Here is a 22264-nt window from a genome sequence, read left to right on the forward strand (position 1 = left end):
CAACTGTGCTGGTGCCGCTGTCCCGTCATTTTTCAATGGGCTTTTCCAGCCCGTGACTTGGCTCCGCCCCCTGCCCGCCCCCCTCTTCAGACACTTTATCAATGTCACTGGGAGGCAGCGAGAGCGCTGCCTCCCATACAGATTTAGCTGCAGTGTCAGGTAAAAATGATTAAATGATTAAAATAATACAAAGTAGAATGTGATATTTGCATCTTCTTTATATTATTTTAATCATGACAGGGGAGGCACTGCCTCCCCTGCCTCCCCTGACTGCACGTCCCTGCTGTGCACCTGCCGGGTGACCTGGAAACAGTTATGTGCCACTAAGCCAGGATACTACAGGGTATCGGCTCCTAAGGGGGTGAAAAGGGGTAAATTGTTCTGCCCAGCAATCCTTTGCCTGGTCGAAACAGGTCACATCAGCTAGTTTATTTTATTACACCATGCAGCATCAGTTGTGGTTCTTCATCTAGAGAGAATAGTTCCGCAACAGGTTTATTCTAACAGACATATGACCAATGTTAGATCTAAGTCTGTAACCGACTTTAAGCTAATGATATACACTAAGTGTGTTTAACCAATTATGCGTCGGTGGTGCTCCCAGAGTCAGTAAGTTGGGGTAACAGAACAAGAGAGGAGAAAGACTCTATGTTGGGGCACTCTTAATTGAAAAATCGACACTAAAACTTAACTTTTAACAAGCATAATAAAATATAGTGACTCAAAATAATGGTGATCAAATACATAAGAACGCCTAGGTGAAAATTACTTGTAATTTCTATATTATACTGGGAATCCTGTCTACAATGTCAGACAGGTTATATTTAGATCCCAGAGGGGTAATCTGTTCGGTTAGATTTCTCGGTATTAATAAAGCTTAATAAAGCAAAGGACATGTAATATAATAGAGAAAATGTTGCCTATACAGGTTCTTCAACACCTACAGCTCTAGATTGAGGCAGTGGTGTTAACCAAAAGGCTTTTTATTGCAGTGGTAATTGCGTCAATATCCTTTTTGCAACAGGCAAAAAAGGACTGAAGGTACAAAATTATTATTTGGTATGGGTGTGTCTCACGTAATACCTGATAAAATTGATAACAGGAAAGATAGAAATCAAAAGAGAAGGGGTGTCTTACTTCTGCTGTTCAGCTGGGTTTACTGCACCTGATATTCGCTGCTGGTCCCCCAGGCAGTTACTGACCAGGCCTGCCACAGATTAGCTTCCAAGATCAGACGAGATCAGGCGTATCCTGTGGAGTATGGCCGTAATTAAACCGATATGTCCCCTGTGTGGGGGTGGGCTGCGCAGTCCCACCTAACCCCACTGACCAAACGGCCCGTTTCACCGATGTGTAGGCTTGTTCACTGGTGTCGTTTTTTTGCCAAACATGTTTTTTTGCTCCTATTTTAGCACTGGTGTACCTCCAGAGTGTGCAGGGATGCTTTTTGGCTAGTTTGGGGTGACTTGGAGCAAGTTTGTGTCAGCCATGCGGTCGACATGTCGTGTCGTTTGTTTGCCAAACATGTTTTTTTGCTCCTATTTTAGCACTGGTGTACCTCCAGAGTGTGCAGGGATGCATTTTGGCTAGTTTGGGGTGACTTGGAGCAAGTTTGTGTCAGCCATGCGGTCGACATGTCGTGTCGTTTGTTTGCCAAACATGTTTTTTTGCTCCTATTTTAGCACTGGTGTACCTCCAGAATGTGCAGGGATGCTTTTTGGCTAGTTTGGGGTGACTTGGAGCAAGTTTGTGTCAGCCATGCGGTCGACATGTCGTGTCGTTTGTTTGCCAAACATGTTTTTTTGCTACTATTTTAGCTCTGGTGTACCTCCAGAGTGTGCAGGGATGCTTTTTGGCTAGTTTGGGGTGACTTGGAGCAAGTTTGTGTCAGCCATGCGGTCGACATGTCGTGTCGTTTGTTTGCCAAACATGTTTTTTTGCTCCTATTTTAGCACTGGTGTACCTCCAGAGTGTGCAGGGATGCTTTTTGGCTAGTTTGGGGTGACTTGGAGCAAGTTTGTGTCAGCCATGCGGTCGACATGTCATGTCGTTTGTTTGCCAAACATGTTTTTTTGCTCCTATTTTAGCACTGGTGTACCTACAGAGTGTGCAGGGATGCTTTTTGGCTAGTTTGGGGTGACTTGGAGCAAGTTTTTGTCAGCCATGCGGTCGACATGTCGTGTCGTTTGTTTGCCAAACATGCTTTTTTGCTCCTATTTTAGCACTGGTGTACCTCCAGAGTGTGCAGGGATGCTTTTTGGCTAGTTTGGGGTGACTTGGAGCAAGTTTGTGTCAGCCATGCGGTCGACATGTCATGTCGTTTGTTTGCCAAACATGTTTTTTTGCTCCTATTTTAGCACTAGTGTACCTCCAGAGTGTGCAGGGATGCTTTTTGGCTAGTTTGGGGTGACTTGGAGCAAGTTTGTGTTAGCCATGCGGTCGACATGTCATGTCGTTTGTTTGCCAAACATGTTTTTTTCCTCCTATTTTAGGACTGGTGTACCTCCAGAATGTGCAGGGATGCTTTTTGGCTTGTTTGGGGTGACTGTGTCAGCCATTTTGTGTTAGCACTGGTTGACCTCCAGTATGTGCAGGGATGTTTGTACGGGGGTATTGGCTTATTTGGCTTTTTTTTTTTTTTTTTTTGTGTGTGTGTGTGTTTGGTCCTGCTTGAGAACTGGGGTCCCAGCAGCATGACGTGTGGTTGCATGTAATTTTGTAATGTGTGTTAAATATGTAAACATATATATTTTTTATCTTTTTACAACAGAGATGTCCAGGGACAAGCGGCCCCGATCCCCCCCTTCCCCCCACCCCTCAGAAGAACTTTCCTGCATAGCAACGAGGAGTGGGAGCCAACCCAGGAGGAGGATACGACCGACCAGGCATGCAGTGACCAGCCGCGGTCGTCAAAGGACCAAATGGAGAAGTCAAAGAAAAAGAAAAAGCCTAGACAGGTAAATACTGACAACACCTGCAGACACAATAGCATCCAACTTGACACACCCTAGTTTGCGCACTGCCATGAACACCTACAGGTATCTTTGCGCACTGCCAGGGATACTGACACTCACAGGTACATACCGATCTTAGTAAATGCATGGTTTTTTTTTTAATCCCTAAAGGCAAGAAGCCAGCTAGAGGAGCAGTCGGAGGAAGAAGCCTCTGGTGAAGATGCAGGACCGAAGAAGCCGCGTGGACCCAGATACACTGAGGCAGAAAACTGTGCTCTAGTGGATGGCGTCGACAGGTCCTACGACATTCTGTATGGACCAAGGGCACAGAGCACAGCAGCTAAGACCAAGCGAAACATCTGGGATGCCATCGCGAGACAAGTCACTGCAGTATCTGGAAACCGCCGGAGCACCAGAAACTGCATGAAGCGGTACAGTGATTGCCGCAGACAGACCAAGAAGAAGATGGGCATTCAGCGCCGACATGAGACAGCAACGGGAGGTGGTCCGGCTCTCAATCTGAAGTGGCTAACCTGGGAGAACTTTATCAGAAGGCGCTTGAACCCTGCCATGGTTGAAGGAGTTTGCGGAGGTGTGGACTCTAGCCGTCCTGCTGGCTTTCCCGAGGAGGAAGAACCGCCCAGAAGACGGAAGACGGCGGGAGACAAGCAGTCCAAAAGGAGGCCTGATGGTAAGAATACATTCAGATGAGCTGTACTAAAAAAAAATATTTTTGTATTTGCTAATGTGTTTTTTTTTTTTTCTCACAGACACCCCTGCCCAGAGGACATCACCTGCGCGCAGGACATCGCCAGCGCGCAGACCATCACCTGCGCAGTAGGCATCGGCAGCAGCGCGCGGACCATCACCTGCGCAGCAAGCATCGGGAGCGTGCAGATAATCACCTGCGCGCCACACATCGTCATTGCGCAGTAAGTCACCTGCGCGCCAGACGACATCAGCGCGCAGACCATTACCTGCGCGCCAGACATCAGCGCGCAGAACGTCACCTGTGCGCCAGACACCGTCGGCGACCACACCACCAGATGGGCACCAAACTACAGGTCCTGCGCGCAGGCCATCACCAGATCGTCATCTATCCAGGAGCTCTGGGACTGTGACCGAAGAGCCTCAACAAGACACTACCCTTGTGGGACCCATCACCCGAACTGTTTGAGTCTACAGGGTTAACGGACGAGACTTTTCTTGGGTTTGAAGACAGCCGTGCAGGCGTATCCAGCCAGACCCTTGAAAAGTCTCCAGAATTGAGGACAAGTGAAGCTCCTGGAGCAGCGGCACCACCGGATGGAGAAGGTTTGTATTTATTTTTTTGTGGGGGGGGGGGGGGGATGGGAGGGGTACCATTTTTGTATAGTTTATTAACTTAATTTTTTTTTCTTTTGCAAACAAAGGTGCCACGGACCAGCAGAGGACTTGCGTCGGGGATTGGTCCCTTCTAAAGGCCGGATCTCCTACAGGATTCGTCAGAGGATGACGAGGTGGAAGTGCAGCAGCCTGCTGTTTCTACATCCCTGTGTGAGTAAATATCGAATTGTGAGCCTTCAAACAAATGTATGATGAATGTGTATAATAATTTCTAATTTTCTTTTCAGCTGCACAAATACAATTGGTGGCAGACGTACAGGAAGGGCAGGATCCCTCAAATGTTCAGAGGGTACACACCCTGGCAGCAGAGATGAATGTCAGCCAGGATAGTTTTCGGGTTGTCGTTGGAAGCAGACTGGACGCCATTGAGAGGACAATGGATAAGATGGCAAACGGTCTGCTTGAAATGCAGAAGGCTCATGCCGACAGCACGGCCGAAATTCAAAAGACCAGACGAGAAGATCACAGGGAGACTATGGACATCCTTCAAGTTCTGGCCACATCCATCAACCGGCTGGTGGAGAACACATCATGCCTGGCATTCGGCATCCAGCCAACAGATCATCGCAACCACACTGCAGATGATGTACGATAAGCTCCCAGAGCTAGCTCATCAACACGCTGGTGAACCACCATTTCCGCCATCACAAGCCACATGGATGCCTCCTTCCCTTCCTCCACCACCATCCTGGTATAGATGGTCACAGCTGTACCAAGGATATACAGGGATGTACCCCACCCACCAGATGCCTCCACCACCAACACCGGCCGCAACATCTACACCCGCACGGGCACCGAGGCTAAGTCAACCCACTACCCAGCCGCCCAGGACATCGACGCCCCATCAGGAGGAAGACGAGGATCCGGACAGACATCCACCATAAGCCCGGTCGTATTGTTTTATTTACTGTTATGTTTTTCATCTATCCCTTTCTCCCCCTCCCATTAGTTTTTTTTTCTTCTTACTATTGTTTTATATGTGTTGGGCTCCCCCACCCGTGACCGGGTACTACCAAGGAGCTTTGTCTAGGCATACATGCGCAAACATGTATGCGGGCGCGTGTGGTAACGGATGAAAGCTCCTTGTGGCTACATGTATGATGGGCCAAAGAGCTATTCTGATACCACTTTTTTACCCAAAAAATCCTTTTTGTATTGGTGTACAATAGGCTTTCACTGTTGTGTGAATTTACTATTCACTAGTGTTTGTTTTTGGCTTATTCATAGGATTGGCTGGAAAATTGAAGTGGACGGCATAGTTCGTGTTGTGCGTACCAAGGTGAGTAGAGCCATGTTTCAATGTATATATTCAAGAAACTTTGGTCCGCCTGCCTTTGTGGAACCACACAGCCCAGCAATGGGTCATGCTGGGCTGTGTAGTTCCACAAGTGCAGGCGTGTCAAAGTGCTGACCACTGACACCACTATTCCACTTTGGACCGCCTGCCTTTGTGGAACCACACAGCCCAGCAATGGGTCATGCTGGGCTGTGTGGTTCCACAAATGCAGGTGTGTCAAAGTAATGACCACTGACACCACTATTCCACTTTGGACCGCCTGCCTTTGTGGAACCACACAGCCCAGCAATGGGTCATGCTGGGCTGTGTAGTTCCACAAGTGCAGGCGTGTCAAAGTGCTGACCACTGACACCACTATTCCACTTTGGACCGCCTGCCTTTGTGGAACCACACAGCCCAGCAATGGGTCATGCTGGGCTGTGTGGTTCCACAGGTGCAGGCGTGTCAAAGTGCTGACCACTGACACCACTATTCCACTTTGGACCGCCTGCCTTTGTGGAACCACACAGCCCAGCAATGGGTCATGCTGGGCTGTGTGGTTCCACAAGTGCAGGCGTGTCAAAGTGCTGACCACTGACACCACTATTCCACTTTGGACCGCCTGCCTTTGTGGAACCACACAGCCCAGCAATGGGTCATACTGGGCTGTGTGGTTCCACAAGTGCAGGCGTGTCAAAGTGCTGACCACTGACACCACTATTCCACTTTGGACCGCCTGCCTTTGTGGAACCACACAGCCCAGCAATGGGTCATGCTGGTCTGTGTGGTTCCACAAGTGCAGGCGTGTCAAAGTGCTGACCACTGACACCACTATTCCACTTTGGACCGCCTGCCTTTGTGGAACCACACAGCCCAGCAATAGGTCATGCTGGGCTGTGTGGTTCCACAAATGTTCTTGGGAAAGGAATGAACATGACATTAGTGTCTTTACTTAATATGCTTTTATTTTTTCACCACAGATATCTACACAAGAAAAGAATGTAAAGAAGAATAAACTCATTTTTTGTTTTATTACATTTCATTTTTTATTTCAAAAATAAAATTCAATTTTTCTTCAATAAATTTCTAAAATGAGAAGTTTTCTGTGGTTTTTATTTAAATTATTAGTAAATACAATGTTAAATATAAGATGCAGTGGAATTGTGTTAGGTCGCCCATGGTACAGCAGGGGAACTGTTGTGTCCCTCTTCATCCATGAGGATTCAAGCCACTTGGGAAGGATACTCCGCAAGACCTGTGGAAGAGAATAGTATGAGGTTCCAGCTATTGGTAATAGTGTCCCCCTGGTATGGAAAAGACAAGGTACAAGCAACACGACAAAAGCAGGTTACAGCGGCCCCAAATGCAACCTTTTGGCACTTACGTAACTACACATCCAAACATTCCCTGACAAGCATTGGTGTATCAGGGCATGATTGGATGTGCATTTTTGCAAATGCCGGAGGGCTGCACTTTGGACATGCTGGGGTGACTTGGACAGGAGGGAGTTTTGGGCAATACATCTCACCTGAGGGGGGTTGTCTGCTACATGGCGGAGGGTCAGGTCCACATCACAAGTAGGTCGCCCATGGTACATCAGGAGAAATGTCGTGTCTCTTCACATCCACGCCACTTGGGAAGGATACTCTGCAAGACCTGTGGAAGAGAATAGTATGAGGTTCCAGCTATTGGTAATAGTGTCCCCCTGGTATGGAAAAGACAAGGTACAAGCAACACGACACAAGCAGGTTACAGCGGCCCCAAATGCAACCCTCCGGCACTTGCGTAACTGCACATCCAAACATTCCCTGACACGCATTGGTGTATCAGGGCATGATTGGATGTGCATTTTTGCAAATGCCGGAGGGCTGCACTTTGGACATGCAGGGGTGACTTGGACAGGAGGGATTTTGGGCAATACATCTCACCTGAGGGGGGTTGTCTGCTACATGGCGGAGGGTCAGGTCCACATCACAAGTAGGTCGCCCATGGTAGAGTTGGATAAACGGGTCCAATATTTGCGGCAACCCAACAACAGGAGAAAACAGGGGGTAACAGGTCATCAACAGGACGAAACTTTGAAAACAGTCCTGGGAAGGTGCGTCAACAGGACGTAAAACTCTGAAATACATAAAGATGTTTTTTTAGAATATTACAATCTCAGTTTACACGATAATACAAATGTTACAAGTATACCCACAGGCAGTGGAGAAAAAGCTTTGGATCAATGTCCGTCGGGAATCATCTCCTTCGTCCATACCCACCGGTAGAGCAGAAGAACGGTTCCCGCGTCGGAAAGCACTTCGACGAAGAGTCACCGGCAAATGGTTTGCGACACGTATGTTGTGTAAAATACAACATGCATTTACCATGCCGCAAACTTTTCCCGGTGAATACAAAAGAGCACCGCCGGAAGTGTCTAAACATCGAAACCGGCTTTTAAGGACACCGAAGGCACGTTCAATTATTTGCCTCGATGCTTTGTGTGTCTCTTGGTAACGTTTTTCTGCTCTACCAACAGGATTAGACAATGGGGTCAAGAGCCACGATTTGTTGGGATAACCCGCATCGCCTATAGAAAAGAAAAAAAATGGTGGGTAATTAAAAAAAAATATATATTTTTTTTAAATAATAAAAAAATCAAAACAATTCAAATAAATACCTAACAGCCAGCCACCCGGCATGTTTCCTGTTTCAAACTTCTCAAACAGCGATGACTGACTTAGGATGAAGGAGTCGTGAGACGATCCAGGAAATCCAACAAAAATATTCAAAAATTTCATGTTGACATCACAGACCGCCTGATGTGCACGTGGGTACAGTCAATACTGTGGGAAATTTGTATTTGGTAAAAAAGCCTAATTTGATCTCACGACATTCGCTGTCCGTCTCTGGAAATGTGATGAACTGGATCGTCAATTTGCGGAAAGCCCTAATGACCTGCGTTATACAGCGCAACAGTGTCGACTGTGAAAAACCGCATGTTTGAGACAGTGTAGCCTGGAATGTGCCTGACGCCAAAAAATGTAACGTAGCCAGCAGTTTCTGGAAACCGCTGACTGCGCGATTGGTCCGTGCCCGAGGTTCCAGGTCGGCCTCCAACAGAGCGTACAGCGAATATATGTCGCGAGTCGATAAGCGATACTTTTGAATCACCTCGAACTCGCTGAGATCCTCCAGTTCACGCCTAGTGCGATACTGGCGTGGACGTGGAAATGAAACCCGCAATACTGGCTCACCCAATGCAGACATTTGCTGACCTTGATCCTGATGTCCACCAACCCTTTCTTCCTCCATGCTTGCAGCCAGCATGAACATCACAATCTGGTCAGAAAAAGGCTCCATTATTGTAGTCAGTACAAAAATAGGATATAAATGTGTTTTAAAACGCAGGGATTGTCCTAAAAAAACAATTCCACAACAGAGCTGACTGTAATGGCTCCTTCTCCCTGAAGTCTCACAAAACCGGGAGTGAGGAGATAGGAGGGGCTTTGCAGAAGTGTATCCTGGGTAAAACTGTGGAATCATGGGTACATTTCCCTCAGCAGAGTGAAGAAAAAAATATTCTTTAAAAAAAATCAATTAAATAATACTTGTGAGTCAAAAAAAGACAAACCAAGTAGATAATCCCTTCAAATATTAATAGATATGCTATTAGCAATCCCAAAAGCAAAAAAAAAAAAAAAAAAAATTTTTTTTTTTTTATTAGATCCCGCCAGCAAAGTGAGGCGGACTGAAAATGACAAATTTGCTGTCGAAAAGTACTGTTGTTGAATCGTCATTCTTCAATTGAATATACTTTTGTCGAAAAGCCGCATTTTGACCATTGCAGACATGTCGAATTTTGAAAATGTCGATTTGCAAAAAGTCGAGTCTGAAACAGAAGATATTTTGTCGAAAAGTACTGTATTGCATTGACGAATCCAATTCGACATGGTTTTTTTTGTCGAAAATGTCCCGTTTTTCGACATTTTCGGCAATTCGACCGCAATTGCATATACCCCAAAGTCTTTTAGAGAAACTCAGGAGAGCTCCCCTAGTGTGTGACCCATCACTCCTGGGCACAAAGTCTAACTGAGGTCTGGAGGAGGGGCATAGAGGGAGGAGCCAGTTCACACCCAGTTTAAGTCTTTATAGTGTGCCCAAACTCCTGCGGATCTGTCTATACCCCACGGTCCTTTTGCAGTCCCCAGCATCCTCTAGGACGTATGAGAAAATATATTATTTTCACCTTTTAAATTGAATTACTGAAATAAATGAACTTTTGCAAGATACAGTATTCTAATTTTCTGAGTTTCACTTGTAGCTCCAAGTCTACAGAAGCAGTGTCCTGCATTCTAATGTCCGGACCATTCCGATTTTCACCCAATCCCTTGAACAACTCCCACCTTAAATTCTAGTCTGTGAGGAGGAATTGTTTCCTATATAGTGGGAATAAAGCCAAGAGCATTCCCCCATCCTGCGCCTGTATGTACAGCAGCAATGTAGCGTGCAGCTCATAGCGGCGTCAGGATTGGCTGCTGTGCTGTAGCTGCTGCTGGTCCAGCACGGGGAAGGGAAGGAGGAAGCAGGAAGAATGCGGGGCGGCCGGCACAGCCCTAATCACAACCCCAGTAGACAATAGGGCCCCAGCCCGTGTGCGTGTACGAGGAGGCGTGTCTGTTGTTGCCCGCCGTCTGTCACCGCCTCAGAACAGGACAGGTACACAATAGGGAGGAGCTTGGTTTAGCACTGCTTGGTAAATACGCCGCTGCGTGTTGCTGATGCGCGGGTAATCCCTATTACACCAGTGTAAGGAGTTGCTGCAGCCGGAACAGGCATAGGTTGGCACACAACACTGCCAGGAGCGATGCAATTTAGTGACCCCTGCGTGTGCCACATACAGTATAGCTTTGCCCAGCGGGCGCCATGTTTGCAGCTGCTAACCATTGCAATACTATGCGGTGTGCGCGCTTACAGTACCTTCTTACAGAGCACTTTGCTGCCTTGATATCACTGCATAATAATTATTCACTGGGTATCTTTACATCATTTTTTGCCAACGCGTTTATGTGCTATAGAAAGTGCAGCTCACTGTAGCTGATAATGCTATGGCAGCAGCAGTGCACAGCAGCAATTACAGGCACGGGATCCGCCAACAATCTGCACAGTCAAGTACAAGTAATGTCATGTACAGCACTTCGGGCTTTGGGGTGTTGGCTGATTCACAATAGAATTCGCTGTACTGATCCCTGGCAATGACTGCTGTAGTGTGATTATTGTACTGCAGCTTATGGGGTTGAGAATTTTATGTTGTTTGTTTAGCTACTCATACCCCTACATTATATTACAAAATTCCTGTAAAGCATTTATCGATCAGGAAATATAATAAGCTGCAAAAACGAGGTGAATCTATTGTAATACCTCACCTGGTGCCTCCTCTTTTTCTGCAGCTTGCTTAAAGCATATCACTTACTGTAGGTTCCAGGGTTCAGTTTTTGGTAAGGTCGGCCAACAAGTGATATAATCAGTTATGATATTTGTAGTACAAATACATGACATGAGACTTATGCGGGCCATACATCAGGGCTGCGATTCCATATTATGCTGATCCAAGCTAAAATGCAGATTGGTGGACATTGCTGATCAGTGATGTGGAATCAGCTAATTGAGGTCTACCAACATGTTGGATTTCCCCGATCACCCTACCCAGTGCATCGGCAGAACGGGGACTTGCGACTGATACCTGCCCGATGTATGGGCCCAGGCTTGGACTGGCCCTCAGTGGTAGAGGGGAAACCACCGGTGGGCCCTACTGCCTTGGGGCCCACCTTCTGCTCTAAGGATCAGGTTCCAGGCTGTGCACTTGAATTATACATATGTTACCTTATACTGGACTATGGTGTATCTTCTAAAGTGCATTGCTGTTATTAATCTGGTACATTATCATGCATTCAGCAGCTGAATTTACTGTATATATTTATGAAGGGGCCCAGACGTTGCACTCTTTAATGGTTAGTCAAACCAATGAGGTAGCAGGCCACACTCCATCTGCAGACTGGCCACACTCCTAACATGGGCCCTTACCACTGCATTCCCCCCGGTGGGCCCTACATACCCCAGTCTGACACTGCATGGGCCCCATTCGAATGCTGGCCAATGTGTTTGTTATAGTATGTAACCATATCGGTACTGTTGCATGTATCATAGGAAAAATTTATAAAAACATTTCTTTACAATTCCATAGGTGCTTGCAAGACTAATGTTCTACTTTTGGAGAAAAAGACGTTTTTGTTTTACCCTGATGGCCCAATGCTGAAGACATGATCGCTTTGTCTAATCCAGCGGCAGACTTCTGCCATAAGTAAGATACCAGATGGGTGTAGGGGTACACTATGGATGGCTCCAATAATGTAAAAACTGTAAAATAGCTGTATGTTATGAAATCCAAATAAATCAACCTATGCAATTATACATATGTATGCGACTTAATCCTGCTGTATGTGAACATAGGGGGTCATTCCGACCCGATCGCTTGCTGCAGTTTGTAGCAGCGCAGCGATCGGGTCGGAACTGCGCTGGCGCCGCAGTGCACAGGCGCATGTTAGCTTTCGTTGCCTAGCGATCGCCTCTGAGACAGAGGCGGTCGCTGGGTGGAAGCAGGCTGAACGGCGATGCTTTTGTATTTGTGCGGGGGGGCGGACTGACATGCAGGGTGGACTAGCCCTGTGCTGGGCATCTCCCCGCATGTCAGGGAAGATGATCGTAGCTGTGCTAAATTTAGCATAGCTACGATCAACTCTCAATGACCCCCATAATCTCTGCAAATAAGGTGGTCTTTAAAAGGACTGTTCACTTTAATAGGGTTACTAGGTCATATATGTGTAATGATGGCTAGAGACACATTTCATGGCTACCCTGCAATTAGTTCACACGTGTTTTCCACGTCTTCATTTGTATGTATGTCTTTTACATGGGACAGAGCCAATTTACTGGTCAAGAAATTGCCACCAGGAATGTCATTGCTAAGATCTCATTGAAAAGAAAAGAGGAAACAATCTTTGTTGTAACCCAAGTCGAAATTCTGATTAGAGGGCATATACTATAGAATCATGATATTGCCTCAAAAACTGTTAGAATCCTTACACAAAATTAGGTTACCAGTGGAAAGTAAGATCAGTATCTTATATTATGCTGTAGATACATATTGATGCTATATCTTTTGGGATTAATTCTTCACTACAGTTTGTGAGGAGACACTGGGGCCAGCTATCCCATTAAGGTGGCCCTGAAGTTGTGTCCTACGGCATCCCGTATAGGTGACTCTGAAGTTGCATCCTAAGAGTAACAACCATGTAACTGAAAAAAATATTAACCTTAGTTTCTCCTTTGTCCTAGAGGATGCTGGGGACTCCAAAAGGACCATGGGGTATAGACGGGATCCGCAGGAGACATGGGCACACCATAAGACTTTGAATGGGTGTGAACTGGCTCCTCCCTCTATACCCCTCCTCCAGACCTCAGTTAGATTATGTGCCCGGAGGAGACTGGTCACACTCTAGGGGAGCTCTACTGAGTTTCTCTAAAAAGACTTTTGTTAGGTTTCTTATTTTCAGGGAGCACTGCTGGCAACAGGCTCCCTGCTTCGTGGGACTGAGGGGAGAGAAGCAGACCTACTTCTGTGAGTTGATAGGCTCTGCTTCTTAGGCTACTGGACACCATTAGCTCCAGAGGGTCTGATCACTTGGGTCGCCTAGCTGCTCGTTCCCGGAGCCGCGCCGCTGTCCCCCTCACAGAACCAGAAGATTGAAGACAGGTGAGTAACCGAAGCAAAGAAGACGTCTGAAGGCGGCAGAAGACTTCAGTCTTCCTGAGGTACCGCGCAGCGCGCCATTGCTCCCGCACACACAGGCACTACATGGGTGCAGGGCGCAGGGGGGGCGCCCTGGGCAGCAAAATAAACCTCATTTTAAGGTACTGGCACAGTGTATCAGTGCATAGGCACTGTTAGGAGACCCCCGCCAGTGAAAATTAAAGCGGGACCGAAGCGCGCCATGTAGGGGGCGGGGCTTCGTCCTTCAGCTCTGATCAGCGCCATTTTCTCTCCACAGCTTGCTGCAGAGACGCTGCTCCCGACCCTTCACTGCTGTCACAAGTAACAGGGTGCTAAAAACAAGGGGGGGGGGGCACATAAAATTGGTGTTGGTTGTTTATATAAACAAGCGCCTATAGGTCTGGGGCATTGTGCTTTTTTCAGACCGGTGGGGCGCTGGGTGTGAGCTGGCAAACTCCTTCTCTGTCTCTCTGAAAGGCCTTGCTGTGGGTCTGTCCCCTTTAGCCCAGTGTGTTTGGGGGTGTCGGTACGTGTGTGTCGACATGGCAGAAACTGAATGCTCTTCCCAGGAGGAGGTTAATGTGAGAGCTGAACAGAATGAAGGAGTGACTCTGTCGGCACCGCCGACTGCTGATTGGGTTGAGATGTGGGGTGTGTTGAATAACAGTGTGGCTTTGTTGCATAAGAGGTTAGACAAATCTGAGTCTCAGAACCAAGCATGGAGACAATCCATGGGGGACGTGGTACCACTCACTTAGGCCCCCTCGGGGCCCCAAAAACGTTCATTTACCCAGATAGCTGACACTGATACCGACACGGATTCCGATTCCTGTGTCGACTATAATGATGCAAAGTTGCATCCTAAGGTGGCTAAGAGTATTCAATACATGATTGTGGCGATAAAGGACGTGTTACATATCACGGAAGACCCCGCTGTCCCTGAGACAAGGGTCTGTATGTATAAGGGGAAGAAACCGGAGGTAACGTTTCCTCCCTCTCATGAACTGAATGCCCTATTTGAAAAAGCCTGGGAAACGCCAGACAAGAGGTGGCACAGTCCCAGGAGAATTGCTATGGCATACCCGTTTCCTTCTCAGGATAGGGTTGGGTGGGAGACAACACCCACGGTAGACAAAGCTCTGGCGCGATTGTCCAAGAAAGTGGTGCTACCGTCTCCTGAAATGGCGACCCTTAAGGATCCTGCTGATCGTAGGCAGGAGGCTACCTTGAAATCTGTTTATGTCACGACAGGTACGCTGCTCAGGCCGACTGTGGCTTCGGCGTGGGTGAGTAACGCGATTGAAAAGTGGGCAGATAACTTGAATTCCTGCTTTGTTAGTCAAGAATGGACTCCCAAACGGTTATGGTATCCCAAGGATTCAACAATATATTTATTCCTCCAAAATACCGATCCACAAAGATACATGAAACCAATGTACAAAGATTTATTTTTTAAAAAAAGTCCATGAATTCCACAGAAGAACAATCGAAGGATTAAAAAAATGCAATCCAAAATTTCAAAAAATAAAAATTCAAAATTCATAACACAATTAAAAAAAGGAATGATAAAAAGAGTCCATAACAAATCTCTGTTCAAATAATTAAAGGCTCACACAGCAGTCTGTCAGACAGGAATTCAATAAAGAAACCTTGATGGGAGTAACTCTGCATTTATACTCGTGAGTTGTGGTACGCCAATTGGATATGATTGAATGTGTAAAGATACCTTGATAAGAGTCACCCTATTGACCACTTTATCACCGTCCACCGTGGAGGCAAATCCAAAGCCACACCAGATATTCAAAGATACCTTGATAGGAGTCATCACCTGCTGTTTCATGTGAGTTGGGGTACGATACCCAGTCATTTTCAAACTGTTTTCAATTCACTCTTGGAACAAGATCTAGATTGATGTGATATCGTGTCAAAGATACCTTTATGGACATATCGTACGCTCGCATAGTGTGAGTGGGGGTACGCAGATCATTGCTTTTCATTGTCTGACACATAGATATAATCCATCATCTTTTCCCCTTGCGCCAAAGGAGCGAACTGATCCAATCTTTTTTGCTTTCCCAGGAGCAGAAGTCCTCCCAGGCTTCTGCCAAATCCACCGCATGACGCTGGGGCTCCCCTGCGGGAATCTGCACCGGTGGGAGCGCGTCTTCAGCTCTTCAGTCAGGTTTGGGTTCTCTCGGGCCTGGATCCTTGGGTGCTGGAAACTGACCCAAAGATACAAGCTGGAGTTTCAAGACGTGCCCCCACACCAATTTTTCAAATCGGCCTTGCCAGCTTCTCTTCTGGGAAGAGACGTAGTGTGTACGGCAATACAAAAGCTGTGTCAGCAGCGAGTCATTGTCGAGGTACCCCCGTCACAACGGGGAGAAGGGTTTTATTCAAGCCTGTTTGTGGTCCCGATTCTGAACTTAAAATCCCTCAACCTGTATTTAAAAAGATTCAAATTCAAGATGGAATCTCTCCGAGCTGTGATCTTCAGTCGGGGGGGGGGGGGGGGGATTTTATGGTGTCATTCGACATAAAGGATGCTTACCTACATGTCCCCATATATCCTCCTCATCAGGCGTATCTGAGGTTCGCTGTTCAGGATTGTCACTACCAATTTCAGACGTTGCCGTCCGTTTGGTTTTTCCACGGCCCCGAGGATTTTCACCATGGTAATGGCGGAAATGATGGTGCTCCTGCGCAAGCAAGGGGTCACAATTATCCCGTACTTGGACGATCTCCTGATAAAGGCGAGATCACAGGAGCTGTTACTAAAAAACGTTGGGCTCTCCCTGCAGATGCTGCAACAGCATGGCTGGCTCCTAAATTTAGCAAGGTCGCAGTTGATTCCGATAACTCTGCTGTCGTTTTTGGGTATGATTCTGGACACCGAACTGCAGAGGATCTTTCTCCCGTTGGAAAAAGCTCAGGAAATCTAGAACATGGTCAAGGAACTTCTGAAACCGCCAAGAGTGTCAATTCATCACTGCACTCGAGTGCTGGGGAAAATGGTGGCGGCATACGAGGCCATTCCGTTTGGCAGGTTCCATGCAAGAACGTTTCAGTGGGACCTGCTGGACAAGTGGTCAGGGTCCCATCTGCAGATGCACCAGGGGATAAGTCTGTCCCCCAGGGCCAGGGTTTCTCTTCTGTGGTGGCTCCAAAGTTCTCACCTTCTAGAGCAAAGGTTCTCAAACTCAGTCCTCGGGGGTACACACAGTGCATGTTTTGCAGGTAACCCAGCAGGTGCACAGGTGTATTAATTACTCACTGACACATTTTAAAAGGTCCACAGGTGGAGCTAATTATTTCACTTGCGATTCTGTGAGGAGACCTGCAAAACATGCACTGTGTGTGCCCCCGAGGACCGAGTTTGAGAACCTCTGTTCTAGAGGGTCGCAGGTTTGGCATCCAAGATTCGATTCTGGTGACCACGGACGCGAGTCTCCGAGGTTGGGGAGCAGTCACACAGGGACAAAATTTCCAGGGAAAATGGTCAAGCCAGGAGACTTGTCTGCACATATATGTGCTGGAGTTAAGGGCCATCTACAACGGCCTGCGGCAGGCGGAACAGCTTCTTCGCGGCCTACCCGTCCTGATTCAGTCGGACAACATCACAGCCGTGGCGCACATAAACCTCCAGGGCGGAACAAAGAGCAGAGCGGCGATGGCGGAGGCCACCAAGATTCTTCGCTGTGCGGAAAAACATGCAAGCGCTCTGGCAGCGGTCTTCATTCCAGGAGTGGACAACTGGGAAGCAGACTTCCTCAGCAGACACGATCTCCATCCAGGAGAGTGGGGTCTTCATCAAGAGGTCTTTGCAGAAGTGACAAGTCGTTGGGGACTTCCTCAAATTGACATGATGGCGTCTCGCCTCAACAAGAAGCTTCAGACATATTGTTCCAAGTCAAGGGACCCTCAAGCAATAGCAGTGGACGCACTAGTGACGCCGTGGGTGTTTCGGTCGGTCTATGTGTTTCCTCCACTTCCACTCATTCCAAAGGTGATTAGGATCATAAGAAGAACAAGGGTTCAGGCGATGCTCGTTGTTCTAGATTGGCCACGGAGGGCCTGGTATCTGGATCTTCAGGAATTACTCACCGGAGATCCCTGGCCTCTTCCTCTAAAGAGGATATGTTACGGCAAGGGCCGTGCGTGTTCCAGGACTTACCGCGGTTGCGTTTGACGGCATGGCGGTTGAACGCAAAATCCTAGCTAGGAAAGGTATTCCCAGGGAAATCATTCCCACTCTACTTAAAGCTAGAAAGGAGGTAACGGCGAAGCTTTATCACTGTATTTGGAGAAAATATGTGTCTTGGTGTGAATCCAAGCAGGCTCCTACAGAAGAATTTCAGCTGGGGCGTTTTCTCCACTTTTTGCAAGCAGGTGTGGATGCGGGCCTGAAGTTAGGCTCCATTAAAGTGCAGGTTTCGGCCTTATCAATTTTCTTTCAAAGGGAATTAGCCTCACTTCCAGAAGTACAGACTTTCGTGAAGGGCGTACTACACATCCAACCTTCATTTGTGCCCCCAATGGCACTGTGGGACCATAACGTGGTGTTCCAGTTCCTTATATCACATTGGTTTGAACCTTTACAAAAGGTTGAGTTGAAATTTCTCACTTGGAAAGTGGTTATGCTATTGGCCTTGGCATCCGCAAGGCGGGTGTCCGAATTGGCGGCTTTGTCTCACAAAAGCCCCTATCTGATTTTCCATGAGGATAGAGCGGAGTTGAGAACTCGTCAACAATTTCTACCAAAGGTGGTTTCTTCGTTTCACATGAACCAACCTATTGTGGTGCCTGTGGCTACTGAAGCCTTGGCTGATTCAAAGTCTCTAGATGTGGTCAGGGCTTTGAAAATGTATGTAGCCAGAACGGCTCGGGTGAGGAAAACAGGCGCTGTTTGTCCTGTTTGCGGCCAACAAGGTTGGCGCTCCTGCTTCTAAGCAGACTATTGCACGCTGGATCTGTAATACGGTTCAGCAGGCTCATTCTACGGCTGGATTGCCGTTACCGAAATCGGTGAAGGCCCATTCCACTAGGAAGGTGGGCTCATCTTGGGCGGCTGCCCGAGGCGTCTCGACATTACAGCTTTGCCGAGCAGCTACTTGGTCGGGGTCAAACACTTTTGCAAAGTTCTACAAGTTTGATAACCCGGCTGATGAGGACCTCATGTTTGCTCAATCGGTACTGCAGAGTCATCCGCACTCTCCCGCCCGGTTTGGAGCTTTGGTATAAACCCCATGGTCCTTTTGGAGTCCCCAGCATCCTCTAGGACTAAGGAGAAAATAGGATTTTAATACCTACCGGTAAATCCTTTTCTCTTAGTCCGTAGAGGATGCTGGGCGCCCGTCCCAGTGCGGACTCTATCTGCAGTAATTGTATATAGTTATTGCTTGTGTTACACAAAGGTTGTGTTGGTAAGGGTCAGACTGTTGCTGATCTGTTTTGGTTCACACTGTTAACTGGGTTTAGTTAAATGCCATTTTGTGTGGTGTGGTGTGAGCTGGTATGTATCTCAACCTTAGTTTAACAAAATCCTTTTCCTCGAAATGTCCGTCTCCTCTGGGCACAGTTCCTATAACTGAGGTCTGGAGGAGGGGCATAGAGGGAGGAGCCAGTTCACACCCTTTCAAAGTCTTATAGTGTGCCCATGTCTCCTGCGGATCCCGTCTATACCCCATGGTCCTTTTGGAGTCCCCAGCATCCTCTACGGACTAAGAGAAAAGGATTTACCGGTAGGTATTAAAATCCGATTTCTGCTGCGGGGTACACTGGGCTCCATAAGGAATAGACATAGGGGTGTAGAGTAGGATCTTGATCCGAGGCAGCAACAGGCTGAAAAGCTTTGACTGTTCCCAGAATGCATAGCGCCGCCTCCTCTATAACCCCGCCTCCCTGCACAGGAGCTCAGTTTTGTAGTTGGTGCCGCAGATAGCAGGCACATAACAGAGGGGCTGCTCCACGCAGCCCTAAGAAGTGAAGACTACAAGGGCAGCAGTGGTGTGTAAATGTCAGATACATACACTGCTGCAGCTCCAGCTCTCCCTAGCGGCGCTGTACACTCCCGAGCCCTGGTTGCCGGGTAACTACAGCAGGAGGCTTCGGTTTTCTTCATGGTCAGGCACACACGACGGGGGCTCTCTGGGATTGCGTGGCCGCGCTTCGGGAGGTGGGGAGTGGTTCCCGCTTGCGGGACCCGTGCTTTATCGCGGTCCGGCGCGGTTGGTGGGAGGCGGGCCGCGCGCTGGCGGACACTGTGGCACAGTGAAACTGCGAATGGCTCATTAAATCAGTTATGGTTCCCAGGGCGCCATTTCCCGCAAATGTTCCCGCCCTGGAGCTGCAAATCTGTCTCTCCCTCACTCCCTGTCAGTGTCTGGGCACCATTTCTCTCAGCTTCACTGTTCCTGGGACTGCTTGGGCAAATCCTCCTGTGTAAAGCCGCCTGGTTGTCAGTGCTGTGACTTTACATGACACTTAAGTATTCTACCTGCCTTTTAGACAGTGTTAGTTAAGAAAGAGTGCATTTAGTCAGGGTTTTCTAGTACAATTACCCTGTGATATACATCCAGTTCTTACTGTGCAGTGTTATATCTATTGACTACATAGCTATATATATATATATATATATATATATATATATATATATATAAGCTAGTCCAGTGCAGTATTATTGTTAGTAATAACCTCTGCATTGTACAAACTGTGACTATCTGTGTGTGCATAAGCTAGCTGAGTGGTGTCCATTTCTTGTCTCTCACTCAACTTGCTATCCCTATATTCTATAACCTGAGGGTGCTTGGTGCGTCAGGTTTTATATTTTATATAGGATTTTCACAAAGATATACTTTAATACGTATTTTTCTCTGTGATTTTATTCACCATATCTCTCCTTTATCTCTGCTAGTGCTGACTACACTGCGCAGGGGTTTGGGCAAGAGGTATTGTGCTGCTGCCAATTGTACTGTGTTACCTGATACTGCAAGTTACATCATGTCTGCTTCTGAGGGTAACGGTTCTGGGGCTGAACACACTGCCGGTATTGCTGAAGCCACAGATCCCCATGAGGAGAATATAGCAGCTGTGGGCTCTGGTTCTGGAGGCTCCTTGCCCCCCAGTGGGACTGTGGCAACGGAGGTACTTAATGACCCACCGTGGGGCGCTTTTTCCACGCTTCTACATACGCTAGTTAATAAACTAACACCCCTTATGGGACCCCTATGCCGGTACAACCGTATGTGGTCCCTGCAGCCAACCCGCCGTGGGCGGACGACTTATCTGCTCAATTGAAGAAGTTGAACCAGTCCTGACTACTAAGAAGTCTGACCCTCACTCGCCCAAGCCCAAGGGGTCCTCTAAGCGAGCTCTTATCTCCTCGCATTCCACTGCTGTCACTGACACCTCGTCTGATGAAGACGGCACTTACACTGACCCCACAGATTCTGACACAGATACTGCTGATGTGGAGGGTAGTTCACATGTGGATGTTCCTGATCGTTTGGAGGCTATTAAATTGATTTTACAGATTAAGGATGATACCGAGCCATCCGTCCTTCCTAAGAAACCAGATAGGTTCAAGCGTCAGAAGGTGGTTAAACAAGTTTTACCTCACTCTGACCACCTAGTGGATATACGTCAGGAACCCTGGGAAAACCCGGGTAAGAAGTTTGTGCCTCAAAAGAAGAAGCTGGCTCGCTATCCCCTCGCGCCAGAGCTGTCTAAAAATTGGGATACGCCAACACCAGTAGACTCGCATGTGGCTAGGATGGTGGTTTCCTCAGCTCTACCTGTCACTACCGTCACGTCTCTAAAAGAGCCTACGGATAAACGTGTGGAGGGTTGTCTGAAAGCGATTTACACCCTCACGGGTGCTGCACAAAGGCCCACTATTGCAGCAACATGGGCTGCAGAGGCTATTGAAGCATGGGTCTTGGAGTTAGAAGCTGAAATCTCTTCTGACCATGCTAGACAATGCTTGTCATATATTGTCACAGCTTCTCGCTATATTAAAGAGGCGGCTTCTGATGCCGGTATCCTAGCAGCCAAGGCCTTTACTACGTCAGTCCTGGCTCGCCGGATATTGTGGCTGAGATCCTTGTCTGTGGATCTGGACTCTAGAAAAACCCTGGAGGTACTCCCTTTCAAGGGAGATACTCTGTTTGGGGAGGACTTAAATAAGATAGAGGCTGACTTGGTTACTGCCAAAACTGCCTGTCTGCCAAGTACCACTCCTTCTGTGTCGAAGGCTAAAGGTACTTCCTTTCGCCCCTTTCGTCCTTCAGGTAAAGCAAAAGGTCAGGCGTACAACAAGCAGACCCGCACTTCCAAACCTGGTAAGCCAAAGCCCAAAAGAGCCTGGGCGGCCCGTCAGCCAGCTTCCAAGACCGATAAACCTGCCGCATGACGGATCAGGCCTCCCCCTGGGGGTTCCCAGGGTGGGGGGCCGGCTTCTAGGGTATACCCAGGAATGGTTGAAGACCACTTCAGATGCCTGGGTACGGGAAGTCGTCACTCGAGGTTACGCCATAGCCTTCAAAAACCGACCCCCTCATCGATTTTGCCTGACAGACGTCCCGTTGGACCAGACAAAGGCAAACACTCTACATTTGGTGGTGCAGACGCTCCTGGATACAGGAGTCGTACTACAGGTGCCTCTTGCGCAGAGAGGCCGGAGGTACTATTCTCCACTGTTTCTAGTTCCGAAACCGAATGGGTCCTCCCGGCCCATTCTCAACCTCAAGGCATTGAACAGGTTTGTGAAGGTTTCCAAGTTCCGTATGGAAACCCTTCGCTCTATAGTTCTGGCCTTGGAACCTGGGGACTACATGG

General features: G+C 47.8%; 1 protein-coding gene and 1 long non-coding RNA gene across 2 annotated transcripts in view; one reads left to right on the top strand and one right to left on the bottom strand.

Moving 5' to 3' along the window:
- Positions 1–6695: 6695 nt before the first annotated feature.
- On the bottom strand, positions 6696–9194 carry LOC135050799 (uncharacterized). The gene is made up of 4 exons (XR_010241828.1): positions 8279–9194; positions 7817–8188; positions 7145–7737; positions 6696–6871 (listed from the first exon to the last, which is right to left on the bottom strand). It is a non-coding gene; the product is annotated as an uncharacterized LOC135050799 (long non-coding RNA).
- An 898-nt stretch (positions 9195–10092) lies between these two features.
- LOC135019278 (cohesin subunit SA-2-like) overlaps positions 10093–22264 on the top strand; it is a 440449-nt gene continuing 428277 nt past the window's right edge. Inside the window, exons 1-2 of the mRNA XM_063953088.1 lie at positions 10093–10317; positions 11843–11959. Of these exons, the coding sequence (XP_063809158.1) occupies positions 11919–11959 (41 nt within the window). The 5' untranslated portion in view covers positions 10093–10317; positions 11843–11918. The remainder of the gene's footprint in view (positions 10318–11842; positions 11960–22264) is intronic.

This window comes from Pseudophryne corroboree, chromosome 2 (assembly GCF_028390025.1).
Source record: "Pseudophryne corroboree isolate aPseCor3 chromosome 2, aPseCor3.hap2, whole genome shotgun sequence".
NCBI lineage: Eukaryota > Metazoa > Chordata > Amphibia > Anura > Myobatrachidae > Pseudophryne > Pseudophryne corroboree.